Source organism: Aquarana catesbeiana, linkage group LG01 (assembly GCF_042186555.1).
Source record: "Aquarana catesbeiana isolate 2022-GZ linkage group LG01, ASM4218655v1, whole genome shotgun sequence".
Taxonomy (NCBI): Eukaryota; Metazoa; Chordata; class Amphibia; order Anura; family Ranidae; genus Aquarana; species Aquarana catesbeiana.
Genome location: NC_133324.1, coordinates 236,627,158 through 236,640,470, shown reverse-complemented (window position 1 = coordinate 236,640,470; position 13,313 = coordinate 236,627,158). Strand labels below are relative to the sequence as shown.

At 42.7% G+C, this 13,313-nt stretch overlaps 1 protein-coding gene across 1 annotated transcript in view; it reads left to right on the top strand.

Moving 5' to 3' along the window:
* Positions 1-13,313, top strand: part of MAPKAPK5 (MAPK activated protein kinase 5) — a 142,549-nt gene that overhangs the window by 51,787 nt on the left and 77,449 nt on the right. The window contains exon 3 of the mRNA XM_073626073.1: positions 4,588-4,663. Within this exon, the coding sequence (XP_073482174.1) occupies positions 4,588-4,663 (76 nt within the window). The remainder of the gene's footprint in view (positions 1-4,587; positions 4,664-13,313) is intronic.

The following is a 13,313-nucleotide window of genomic DNA, read 5'->3' as shown; positions in this document are numbered from 1 at the left end:
GTGCAGCAGAGTATACAGAAACCAAGGAGCTCACTGGGTTTCTGGTAGGATAGTAGGTTTTCATTTTTTTTAAATTTTTTTTTTAATTAGTGAACAGCTATAACAGAGCTTTCAATAAACACTTTAAATTAAAGAGAAAATGCACTACATTGCAGCTTACTGGTTCTTAAATGTGGTGGCTGCATTAATTTCCATCTTTCAACCTAGGAAATTTTTTACCAAGTATAGAAAATACCTAGTGATCTTGCCAGAAATGCAGTGTAACTTCCTGTGGATAAAACGAAGCACAAACAACATCTTTCTTCCAAGCTCTCTTGCGTAAATTACTAATTCCACCCGCCCTTCATGTAATGCAGATGAAGAGAAGAAGACCTGTTTGTAGTCCAATTTATGATGACAGCCTAGTGACAATCATGGATTTCTCCATGGATAAATTGGAGGGGTGAGCGTAAACACCCCAGGACAGTATATGTGTTCTTCATAAGATCACCTGGTGAAAACACAAGGGGGAGAAAAAGCTTAAAAACAAAAACAAATGCAGCCACCAAATTTAAGCACCAGTAAGCTGCATTATATTTCATTTTTGTTATTGGGTTGTAAGCAGTGGCAGCTGGTGGGCTTTTCTTCTGGGGGGGAGGCAAACAACCAGCACTACCCCCCCTCCGGGCAGCGCAGCACTGTCAGCCAGCACCCCACCCTATTTCTGGCTCTAAACAGTTGCTTCAAAAAACACACCCCGCCCACCCCCGCCATAGGAATTCATGTGCTCTGTGTCCTAAAAGGGGCCGGGCACATAGATAGGGAGGGCGGCAGAGGTGCTAGGGGAGGCCGCGGGGCCCGTGCGCCCACAATCCACGAGCCGCCACTGGTTGTAAGATATGCTTAATTATTGGACATAAAAATTTAATCTCAATTATACAGTACAGGACTGGTATTCTCAGACCATGGGTTATATGCTGACTACCTTCAGGTGACTGGACTTACAAGATCTGCCCCTACAGCATACTCATAAAAATCCACCAATTCTGTATGGCTCCAGGTTTTTTTTTTTTTTTGCTAGTGTCCTTAGGTGATGGAGAAGTATTTTTTTGTTGTAAACCATTTAATTTTTCTGCTAAACCTTAAGTCAGTTTCTGATTGCATATAGCCCTCAGCTACCTAGCAGTTTCTGGGTCATTTACCTTAGTGTGTATCTTAAGGGCAGTACAGGCAGCCCCCGGGTTACAAACAAGACTGTAGGTTTGTTCTTAAGTTGAATCTGTTTGTAAGTCGGAACAGGTCCATTTTTTAAGTGTAGCTCCAGCCAAAAAATCTATTTTTAAGTTCTTTGGATAGCATAGGGAAGGGTTATCACCCATGTAACATTTGTTTTGCTGTCTGTGCCCCTGTCCAGAAGATTTCACCTCACTTTCTGTCCCAATGACAATTGGATTTTGAAAATTTTGGGCTGTTAGGGAAACTAGGATTGGTGACAGCATCAGTGAAGACACCTCTTTCCCATGTTAACTCTTACAGGAGTGAATTTCCGTTCCTAGGGGTAGATTTCATGTCACTTCCTGTTGTCTCCCTCCGTTTGTAAGTAGGAGTCATTTGTAAGTCGAATGTTTGTAAGTAGGGGACCGCCTGTACACAGATCCCACGGTGTAGGGCTGGCCTATAATGCTTACTTTGGTCACTGGATCCTGGAAAGTAAAATTGTATGTTTACACCATTTCCTGGCTATTACAATACAATCCGCAGTGCTCAGCACGCTATGTGGTTTATTGGCCAGAGCATTTGGGAGGTATCCACTTTATTTGTGGTATCCACTGCCAGTTTGTGTCTAATGCTTCTTAGTCTAAGGAGTTTCAAATTTGGCATTTTTCATGCCTTTTAGATGACGCGTTTCTGCCAATCTGTTCTGCTGAGAATGCACACAGAACACTGCTGCATTCTCGCTGCCATCTTCTACAGCAGAACAGCCTAAAAACATGGTCAGTGCCCCTTACGTTGTGCACTCCATAGCCACTGGGGATTCTATCGCTAGCAGTGGCAGGTCACAGGGAGCTAGGACTAAAGGCCCAAATAACATGTACTCTGCAGATAGCTACAGGAAACACAGAACATTGCTCAGGGTGATGGGTGTTCCTTGTCCTGGAGCAATTTCCTGTATTGATACTCTATTTAGACTCTAGCTCCATCTTTGGCATGTATCATGCAGCCTGTGTGACAAATTCAGATTTCTCTGCCATTATGTCTGATTTCTTTGGAAACCTTTCAGCAATTCTAGAACCTTTGGTTTCCAGAGCCAAGAAAAACCACCTATCCTCTATTCCATCTGACCCTATGGAAAGTACTGAGGACCCTGATTTTGTATTGAAGACAGCAGAGGACTTTTCCTCTCCTGCATTTTATGAGGTACAAGTTACAGCTTTGGGCCAAAAGCTTTCCACTTTGTACATGCTAATTGATGCAGTGCACATTAGTCTTTACCCAACATCCGATTCTCCACAGCCAAAAGAGCCCCTATGGGCACTAAGACTGGCTAAGTCAAAAAAGACTGTTCCCATACATGCACAGATATGAGCACCGGCTCAACCCTGAATGGGTTTTTACTCAGCCTAAGCTTTTTTTTTTTTTTTTTTTTTTTTTTTTTTTTTTTTTTTGATGCCTGTCCAATGAAAAATAATTTTAAAAAGAAATGGCCTATTCCTAAAGTAGATCCTACTATTTCAGTTCTCAGTAAACACCTTACAGTTACTATTGATGATGTTCCTGTTAACAGGAGTTTGAAGCCCTCTTAAAGCCTTTATTTGCTCTTGCTGGCCCAGCCCTTCAGCCAGCAATTGTTGCAATGTCTGATTTGCCAAATGGACAAAATAAATGAGCAGAGACCAGGAACCTATCTTTGAAGAGTGTGCTCTTGTAGAACAATTACAGCTGATGCTATTAGCCTTATTGTTTTGAGTTAACGCCCACACCAGCGGTTAAATGGAAAAAGCTGACAGATTTCTGGCATCAACTCAATAATGTGTGATGCAGGGATCTCTCCCTCTGAGCTATTGTATGCTGACAGTGAGGACTCGAAACTTCCCCCCCCCCCCCAATCAGAATAAACTGGTCAGTGCTTGTAGCTTGTTGGCTGCAAATGCTGATTGAATGCTAGTTTTCCAGCAGGACTGTTCGACAGAAGCCGGTTTTTAGATCAGCTTCTGTTGAACGGACAGTTGCACACATGAACTCAAAGTCAGCCAGTACAAGGACCCCTGTTCTATCCTACTTCTAAGTCACAGGCTTTAACAGCATAGCTGTTGAATCCAAATTCATAAACAATAGGGTTATCTTTGACTTGGTTATTTCCATTTTACTCAGAGCAAAGAAATCCTAAGGGACCTTTCACACTGGGTGGATCCGTTTGCTTGGCGCGGATCGATCAGCTGAGCAGGCTGATGACAGGTCCGTCTCTGCTCACTGTGTTGAGATGGACCTGTCAGAGTCCTGCTGTCCTCAATGGGGAGATCGGATGAAAACGGACTGCCTGTCCGTTTTCTTACCATCCGTTCTGCCAGACGGATGAAAAATAGGGCCATCATCTGTTTGGATTTGGCGAACAGGATCGGATAGCAGTGGGTGTCAGCGGACATGTCACCGATGACATCCGCTGCCCCATATGGGTGAATAGAGCGTCCGATCAGGTCCGCCGTAAAAACTGACAGGCGAACCTGATTGGAAAGCCCGTGTGAAAGGGACCTAACTCTGACAAGATTTACTACGTGGTAGGCCTTCTTCGCATGCTGCACGGACAGATGGTTGAACCATAGCGAATACTATATCACTCATGTTTTGGCCTTTCTTCATTCTGGTCTTGACCAGCATCTGGCCCTTCAACTGACAGGTTTCTGCCTTCTCCATCATCTTCCAGAAACATAATTTAAATCCCCCTTGTTAGCCTCCTCTGTCTCAACCTCTGCTCTTCACAGGCTCCACTTTGAACTGAGACATTCCCTTGGAAGGCCTCATCTGTATGGTTGCTTCCTGGAGGACTCATGGCCACAATTTAAACTTGGATGAAAAGAGGTATAATCCTAAACTGAAAAAGGGTTTCTTTAAGTGGCGTTAGTGGCGAGTGTGGACAATTTTAGATGTTTTTCAGTCCGCATAATATGACAGGGCTATAGCAATTCTGATAGGTGTCTGCTACAGCGATTTTAGCCAATCACCACTATGGGGTTGGAGGGAGAGAGAAAAAAGTAAGAAAAAAAAAGTTCTACTTATACAGCAAATTGGCCTATTCTTGTAGGGGTTGTTTCTCAATCACAAATCTAAAAAAAAAACATGCACACACAAGACACATGTCTTCTTTTTTTTTTTACCTTCGCCCACTATGTAAGTATGTATTATGTACTATATAAGTATGTAATAACGGGTTTCCTTCCCGCAGCTTATCACCTGACCAGAAAAACTTGCGTTCTCTTAGACATTTTGTTACATGTTTTTTTTATTTTTAAGCTTATTAAATTATAAAATAGCTATGCATGTAATTGTCCGTATAGGTCCTTTTAACGGCAGCAATGCAATTTTATATCTAATCTAATTTAATTGTTTTAGGGTATGTGTGAAAAAGTCAACTCAAGAGCGGTTTGCACTGAAGATTCTTATAGATCGTCCAAAAGCCAGAAATGAGGTGAGCTCTGTAAATGTATCCTTGTGAAAAAAATCTGCATCATACCAGTTCTGAAAGTTTAATGGTGGCTCTAGAAAATTACTTCAGTTGTTTTTAAGAACACATTCATACATTAGGTTCCCTTTTATGCTTGTGTAACTGAGAGATTTATTTGCTCTGCAATTACTTTGAGTTTCTGTTATGCAACCCTTTTAGATGTAAAAACTGTTCTTCAGTAAAAGCTTCTTGTATATTACATAGATGGGGTGGTGAGTCTCTAGCCAGTAATTATTGCCTTTAATTACCTGACAAAGACACTTCTCATTTGACAAAAATACTATTTTATGGTGGACTTAAAGAAAATTCATTTTGCCATAGTTGTAGGTAACTTTTTGAATAATGTACATAGGATTAGTGAAAATTGCTTGGCGGATACCTGAGCAGTCAACTTTACCTGTTTACAGATTTATTTTGAGTGTTTTTACACTTTCCAGTGTTTTTTTTTCCTATTGCAGCATTTGTCTTCGTGTTTCTATAAGTGATGTTAAAGTAAAAACTGACTTGGAGAGGAACAATTAATTGAGTAGGATTTAATTGTACTTGAGAAGATGTAATCCTTGGTTGTAAAAAAAGTGTCTTTACAATTGCTGTGAAAAAGTGGAATAATCGCCCCCAAAAAATCTGATTTTAGCACCAATACTAGATTGCTTCAAAGAGGTGTAAATACTTTCCTGAAAAAAGCAAATACGTGAGTTTACATATGTTTTTTTTTTTTTTTCTTTAAACAAAATAAAGTTTTTTTGCCTTTTTTAAGGGTTAGGAAGGATATTTTCTTCAGCCATTTTTAAAAGAGAAGTAAAGGATTTTTTTTTATTTTCTCCCAATTATACTTACCTAGGTGGATGTAGCATCAGTCCCCCGGAGTCTCTGCACTGAGAACCAAGCGATCAAACACCGCCGATCACTCAGTTCTGACAGCTCCCCAAGCAGAGAGCTGCTGACTGACTCTGCCTCCTCCTCCCTCACTGGATCCCTGGGCTGTGGAGGGATGGGGAGCGGCCGAGTCAGACTCTCAGTGACTCGCTGAGAGGCTGAGCGAGGTGTCAGTCCAGGCACTTAGCAGATCCAGACTTGCATTTTCGGGATGACGTGGTGCCTGGACCGATTTCTATGACGTCAGCAGAGAGCGGACTTCAGCCCGCTCTCTGCTGAAACTGAGTCACAGGAGTGCAAAACGAATTGCACTCCTGCGATCCATAGGCGAAGTATAGCCAAACGAGCTTTGGCTATTCTTTAATTTGGGGCTTCTGTTGTCTGCTACCTCTCCTGCACTCACTTATACACTGACGCTGCCTCTGACAGATTAGCGTGGGACTGGACTGGAGCAGATGCAGAAAAGGGAAGTATAACGATTTCTTCTTTACAGGGCTAGATAGATTTGTTTTAGAATGTGGCTGCATGCAGGTTTAAGAGGTTTTGGGTGAATTTCTACTTTAACGCATGGAAACAAATGTATTGTGCTGGCTTGATAATCCATAAGAGCACACAAAATTAAGGAATTATGGGATTTATTAGGCTAAGGCTACATGTTGCCCTTTGCTTTTTGATAACATTACGTGATACACTGCAATGGTTCTAGGTGTGTCTGCTAAGGGCATAAATATGCATGTTAAAATAGAAGTACAAGGTTCTTTCAAAGCAGTACAGGAAGTAGAAAAACATTTTAATGGATCCCCAAATGGCAGTAAAAACCTGTTGGATTCAAATTATTTCCTAATTTATCTAAAACTAGGACCAATAGCACTTATATAGCCCAGTCCTGAAATAAACTCTTAATTTTCTTTCTTTTGAATCAGATAAAGCTACACTGGTCACTTCTGATACTCAGGATGCCTGGATAATTATTGAAGAGTAAAGGGGTGATTGTCCAGAAGATGAAAGCCCTAATTCTATCTATGAGCATTTGGTTCACAACAAAGAATGTTTTGATTGAGTTGGGTGCTACATGTGGATATACAATTGTGTTTTACAAGTGTGTAAAGTAATCCACAGTGTTTCTCTTTTAGCTGAAAGCAATTGAAAGTCAAACCTGGTTACCACAGAAATCTGATAAAGTTGAGGATATTGGGCAACAAACATTGTTTATTGCTACCTTTTATAGTGTGAGAGACACTTCTCATAATTTATTATTGTGCCTGTTACTTCTTTTGCAAGTGATTTCCTTTGTACAGAAAGCTGTAAATGAAACTTAAATTTACTCTGGAGCATTGTCTTGTTGTGCCAATTATATCATCTATTGTACTTGAAAACACCACTTTGTTTTTTGTTTTTTTCACACAATAACTTGGTGTACTTGGTACAATGGCAAACAGATAAACCATAATTAGCACTGCTAATTGTCTTTGATGAGAATGATATGCAATTGTATTGTGCATAAACATTGTCCAGAATAAGCACACGATAAAACTCACAACCATGACATGAAATCTGATGAGCTCACACAATAAAGCCCCGTACATACAGGCCAAATGTCAGAAGACAACGACCGGTTCAAAAAAAAAAAACGGCCGACATTCGTAGGCCTGTCCGTTAGAAGCCTGCCATTCAGCCGGCGTCTGTCAAAGGAGGATACTAATCTAAAGCCGGGTACACACTAAAACTGTTGTCTCTGGTCGGAGCCGCTGTACTAACCATGCTGAGCTGTTGTGCTCTGACAGGGGGACGGCCCCTCCGCCAGAACACTCCGATCAGCGTTCTCTGCCATTGGCTGAGAGTGCTGATCGGGAGTCAATCGGAAGCTGGTTTTCAAGCATGCGCGCCCGGCAGAAATGGCCGGCTTCTGTCAGACAGACCAATATACACGGGCCGAATGTTGGCCTTTTTTTTTTTTTTTTTTTTAAACGGCCGTTGTTTCCCAACATTCGGCCTGTGTGTACCGGGCTTAAGGGGGATTCTGATGTAAAGGTAACTCTAATCTAGGGCTGCAACTAACGATTATTTTCATAATCGATTAGTTGGCCGATTATTGTTTCGATTAATCGGTTAATAACCTTAAAAAAAGTGTTGTGTATAATTTAGTTAATATGTAAAGTTTAAAAAAAAGGCAATTTATTCTTAAATATCTATATACATTGTTGAATATAAACAACCAACTATATGGTTAGGGAGCAAAATCTCGAATCCACTCTAAGAATAACGGACAGAAGAGATATACTGTATATACTATTAGAGGTTGAATCTGGTAAATATCATCAGACTCGGATCACATTTTTTTTATTTAATTAAAAAAAAAAAAAAAAAAGTTAAAGACTGTTTTGCAGATTTTCAAACAAAACTGTAATATATTTTATGTTGGCCATACAAAAACAATGTCTTCCTTAAAAAAAATGTCATTTTAAGAACGTTCGTTCGGTTTTCTAATCATTAGTGGGGTCAAATGGACATTCGTTTTCAACCACAGTGACAGGAAAATTTGGAAATAATAGAAAACTTCTTGGTGAAAGGAATTTTCAGACAGTGTATGTGGTTTTCATTGAGAAATTACATTCATTTTAAAACAGAATGTTAAAAGAAAAAGAAAATTTCAAACAACATTCTTTCATTCAGCGAATGTACAAAGATTTTTCGTCTGAATATTCTCATCTGAAAATTGATCTGCGTGGCCAGCATAAGGTTTGGTACACACCTATGCAGTTTGCTTTTGATCTGTTTCTGCAGTGCTTTTTGCTGTGCGTTTTGATTCTTGCGCACGTAATTTTGCTGCAATTTGTGTTTATTTTCATTTTTTTATGTTTTTTTTTTTTTTTTTGGCCAATTTGCTGTTGGGCAGATTAAAAAACACAAATCACTGCAAAAATGCATTACATGCTTTTTTGCAGCTTTTCCATTGAAGTATATTGAACCAAAAAAAAAGCACCGTTTTGCATTGAAAAAAGTCCATGACCTTTTCCAAATACACAGCAGTTGAAAAAAGCATAGATGTGACCGTGTCCCATAGGAAACCATTTTAAATAAACTGTATTGTGTTTCTGCAAAAAAACACCAAAAAACACATAGATGTGAACCAGGCCTAAGACGTTTAGTAATATAATGAGGTTAAAAACTAAAATTAGCCCTTTATAGTACAAAAAGAGCAAATAATCACTACTGTAAGGGGTTCACTTTTTTACTGTGGAACAGTGAAAGTAATATTTACAGTAGCGATTATTTACACTTTTTGTACTATAAAGGGCTAATTTTAGTTTTTTTAAACCCCATTATGTTACTGGCCGATTAATCAGTTATGAAAATAGTAATCGATTAATTTCATAATCGATTAGTTGTCGATTAATTGATTAGTTGTTTCGGCCCTACTCTAATCTATTAAGGAACTCTGATCTATGGAGGGTTTTTGACCTAAAGGAGGACTCCTATCTTAAGGGGAACTGAAAACTAAAGGAGGACACTGGTCTAAAGGGGGATTTTGGTTTAAAGGGAGACACTGTTGAAGAAGGAGACTGATCTAAGGAGGGTTTCTGATTTAAGAGGGGACTAATGTAAGCAGGGACTTTGATATAAAAGGAGACTCTGATATTAGGGGGGACTCTAAAAGGAGAGTGTGGTTTAAACTGAGACTTTGATATAAGGAGGGACTTTTGATATGAACTGGGGTGGGGGTTTATAGATCTTAAAAGCATATTTATTGGAAAAGTTTAATCTCTTATAAATGGTTGTGCTGACTCCTGAGTGCTGTAAATGTTGTTAAACCGACATATTATGTAACCATGCCCCTTTAAGACCCTCCCACTGTTGGCACAATCTGGCCACACCCAGCATTCTGCACAGCGCATGCTTAGCTTTTTTACTGAAGGTAGTTTGTTGGTATGGGGAGGCGTTCCATGATGTTTGTGTGTAGGTGGCTGTAGTGCAGCATGGATTTTCATTGTTGCATGTCTACATTTGGGCCCAAATTCTTGCACAGGGATTCGCTGCATTCAGAAAACACCCCTGTGACCTTATTTTGCCTGTAGGCTGAAGTAAATTGTTATTTCTTTCTCGAACATCACGGGACACAGAAACAGTAATTACTGATGGGTTATATAGGGTATCACTGGTGATTGGACCCTATATAATCCCTCCCCTTGCAGGAATACCTCAGTTTTTACGCCAGTGTCTTAGGTGATGGACGTGTAAAGATGTCCTGTGCTGAGCTCCAAAGGGAATATCCTATACTGGGGCAAGCCAGGCAGACCGGATCCATTCAAAGTGTCCTTTCTAGGCCGAATTGGATGGTACCCGGGCCTCGTGTCTGAGGAAACGAGGTTTTACCTGTAATGCTTCTCTTTTTGGAGAGCTGGACCCCGCATATTAGAAAATGGTTTTCTAGCCTAATTTCTAGCCGGCTGCTTTACGGGCCCAGAACTGCAGGATCCCCCTATTCGTAGGGGGCCCCAGTCTCTGACGGTTTTTTCAAATGGAGCCCACCGTGAGAGGTGAAGATTGGGTCTGTGTAAACTGAACCCTGCGGCTGGATAAGGTAAGAGGAGATTCCACAGAATTTTCTAATTCTAGTAGGTTTCTCCTTTAAGGTAAATGCATGCTATGCCTATTGTGACCACCGGGGGCTGCCAAGAGCTCAAACCTTCACATGCTGGATTGTCTGTCTCAGTGTTTATGCTGCACATGTGTTTCACAGCATCTCAGGCCGGCTGCAAAGGTAGGATGGATGGGGGGATTTCTCATGTTTGAATGTCCCCCCCCAGGCTAGAGAGAGGCCACAGGGGTCTAGAAGGTGGTTATACCGCTCGGGCACCGCTGCCTCGGCCGCCATTTCCGACCATTGCCGTTTAGGCAGGTCTTCACTACCAGCTTCTCTCCCTCCTCCCCCTCCCCCAGCCTTCCTCCATAGTATTACAGGAGAGTCGGCCAGCGCGGGAAGTGCTCGTTTTTTTCAAAATTCGAGGGGGGGGGGGGGCGGTAGAGGGGGGGTGGGGGGGGACATCAGCACAGGTGCTTAGACTCCCACTCAGGCCAGCTGCAGGCTATTAAGGCACTCTGTACAGGTGCACACAGCCTTTGGAGAGACACAGAGCTGATGGTCGCATGTAAGGTGGGACACAGGCATTCTCCTAGGCAGCATTTACTGAAGTAACACCAGACTGAGCATTGGGTAGCAAGGCTTTTAGCCAGACTACATCGCTCAGCAGTCAGTGTTCATTTGTATACCTCACACCTTGTTGCTTTGCACTATGGGTAGAAGAGGTTCAAGCACCCCAAGAACCAGAGACACTAGGGGCTCTTGTTCAGGTTCTGAGGGCCCCCTGTCAGCAGCATCCTCCCCCCCGATGGGCCAGGGACGGCTAGCCAGGGAGAGCCTGACAAACGTTTTTTTCCGCCGAGAAAGTTTTCAACACTTTATCCGATGGAAGAAAAGTTTATTAAAATGTGGGGAATACCGGCCATTGATGCCGCCATTTCCTCCGTAAATAATAGTCTGACTTGTCCTGTAGACAATGATCAGAAGCTCAGGGATCCTGTAGATAAAAAGATGGAATCCCTATTGAAGGATGTTTTTACCTTAGCAGGTTCAGTGGCTCAACAGGCAGTAGCAGCGATTGGAGTCTGTCAGTACTTAAGAGACCATGTTAAGCAGGTCATCAAAGTATTACCTGAACAACAGGCCCAGGGGTTTGCTAACCTTCCAGCGGCCTTATGCTTTGTGGTTGACGCCATTAGAGATTCTATCGTGCAAACCTCCCGTCTTTCACTGGGGTTGGTGCATATACGTAGAATCCTATGGTTGAAAAATTGGTCAGCCGAAGCACCATGTAAGAAGCTGCTGGCTGGGTTTCCATTTCGTGGTGCAAGGTTGTTTGGAGAAGACTTGGATAACTATATCAAGAGAATCTCTTGTGGGAAAAGCACTCTCTTACCTGTCATAAAGAAGAGTGAGCGTCCCTCTTTCAAACGGACTCTTTCCCCAGCGCCGGGGGCTTCAGCCTCCAGGCAGTCTCGACGGCCGCCTCCATCTGGGTCCAGAGACAAGGGTCAACCCCAGGGACAAAAGAAGTCCTGGAGGAAGAAGCCTAATAGGCAAAACACTAAGACCTCTGCATGAGGTGGCGCCCCCGCTCACTCGAGTGGGGGGGAGACTTCGACAGTTCTCAGGGCTCTGGCAGGAGGATTTCCAGGACAGATGGGTAATCTCCACGGTAACCTTAGGGTACAAGCTGGAGTTTCAGGAATTTCCCTCTCCTCGGTTCCTCAGATCAAGTGTCCCCAGAGACCCGGAGAAGAAGCAGTCGCTACTTCTAGCGTTAGAGCGACTTTTGTCGCAGGAGGTCATTATGATAGTTCCCGCAAAGGACCAGGGATTGGGCTTCTATTCCAACCTTTTTACGGTCCAAAAGCCAAATGGGGATGTCAGACCCATTCTGGATTTAAGGGATCTGAACCGATTCCTAAGGATTCAATCCTTCCGCATGGAATCAATTCGGACAGTAATTCCCACCCTGCAGGGAGGATAATTTCTGGCATCGATAGACATCAGAGATGCATATGTGCATGTGCCCATTTTTCCTGCTCATCAGAAGTTTCTGCGCTTCGAGGTAGGAGGGCGCCATTTCCAGTTTGTGGCTCTGCCTTTCGGGATAGCCACTGCACCTCGAGTGTTCATAAAGATCTTGGCTCCTCCTCTGGCCAGATTAAGGGCTCAGGGTATAGCTGTCATAGCATACCTAGACGACCTGCTATTGATAGACCGGTCGGTAGCCTCTTTGAATGGAAACTTGAGGACCACAGTCAGGTATCTAGAACACCTGGGTTGGATCCTCAACCTAGAAAAGTCTTTCCTAAAACCAGTAAGAAGACTGGAGTATTTAGGTATGATTATAGATACAAGCCAGGAGAAAATATTTCTACCCCAGGCAAAGATCGCTGCTTTAAGAGAGCTGATTTTGGCAGTCAGGACCAAGAAGGGTCCCTCTGTCCGCCTTTGTATGAGGCTACTAGGGAAGATGGTGGCTTCATTCGAAGCAGTTCCCTATGCTCAGTTTCATTCAAGAATGCTGCAACACAGTATTCTGTCGACCTGGAACAAGAAGGTTCAGGCATTAGACTTTCCGATGCACCTGTCGCATGTGGTGCGTCAGAGCCTCAATTGGTGGCTCATACCCGAAAACCTGCAGAAGGGGAAATCCTTTCTACCGGTTACCTGGACTGTGGTAACAACAGATGCCAGTCTGTCAGGTTGGGGAGCAGTTCTGGAACAGTCTGCGGTTCAGGGGATATGGTCCAAGACCGAGAGGACCTTACCCATCAACATTCTGGAGATCCGGGCGATATATCTAGCTCTAAAAGCCTGGACTATCAGGCTACAGGGTTGTCTGGTCAGGATCCAGTCCGACAATGCCACAGCAGTGGCTTATGTCAATCATCAGGAAGGCACCCGGAGCCGAGCTGCTCAAAAGGAGGTGAACCAGATCTTAGTCTGGGCAGAGATGCATGTGCCATGCATATCGGCAGTTTTCATCCCGGGAATAGAGAACTGGCAGGCGAACTATTTAAGTCGCCAGCAGTTACTTCCAGGGGAATGGTCTCTGCATCCCGACGTCTTTTGGGCCATATGCCAAAGATGGGGGGTTCCAGATGTAGATCTCTTTGCATCCTGATTCAACAAAAAGATAGACAGATT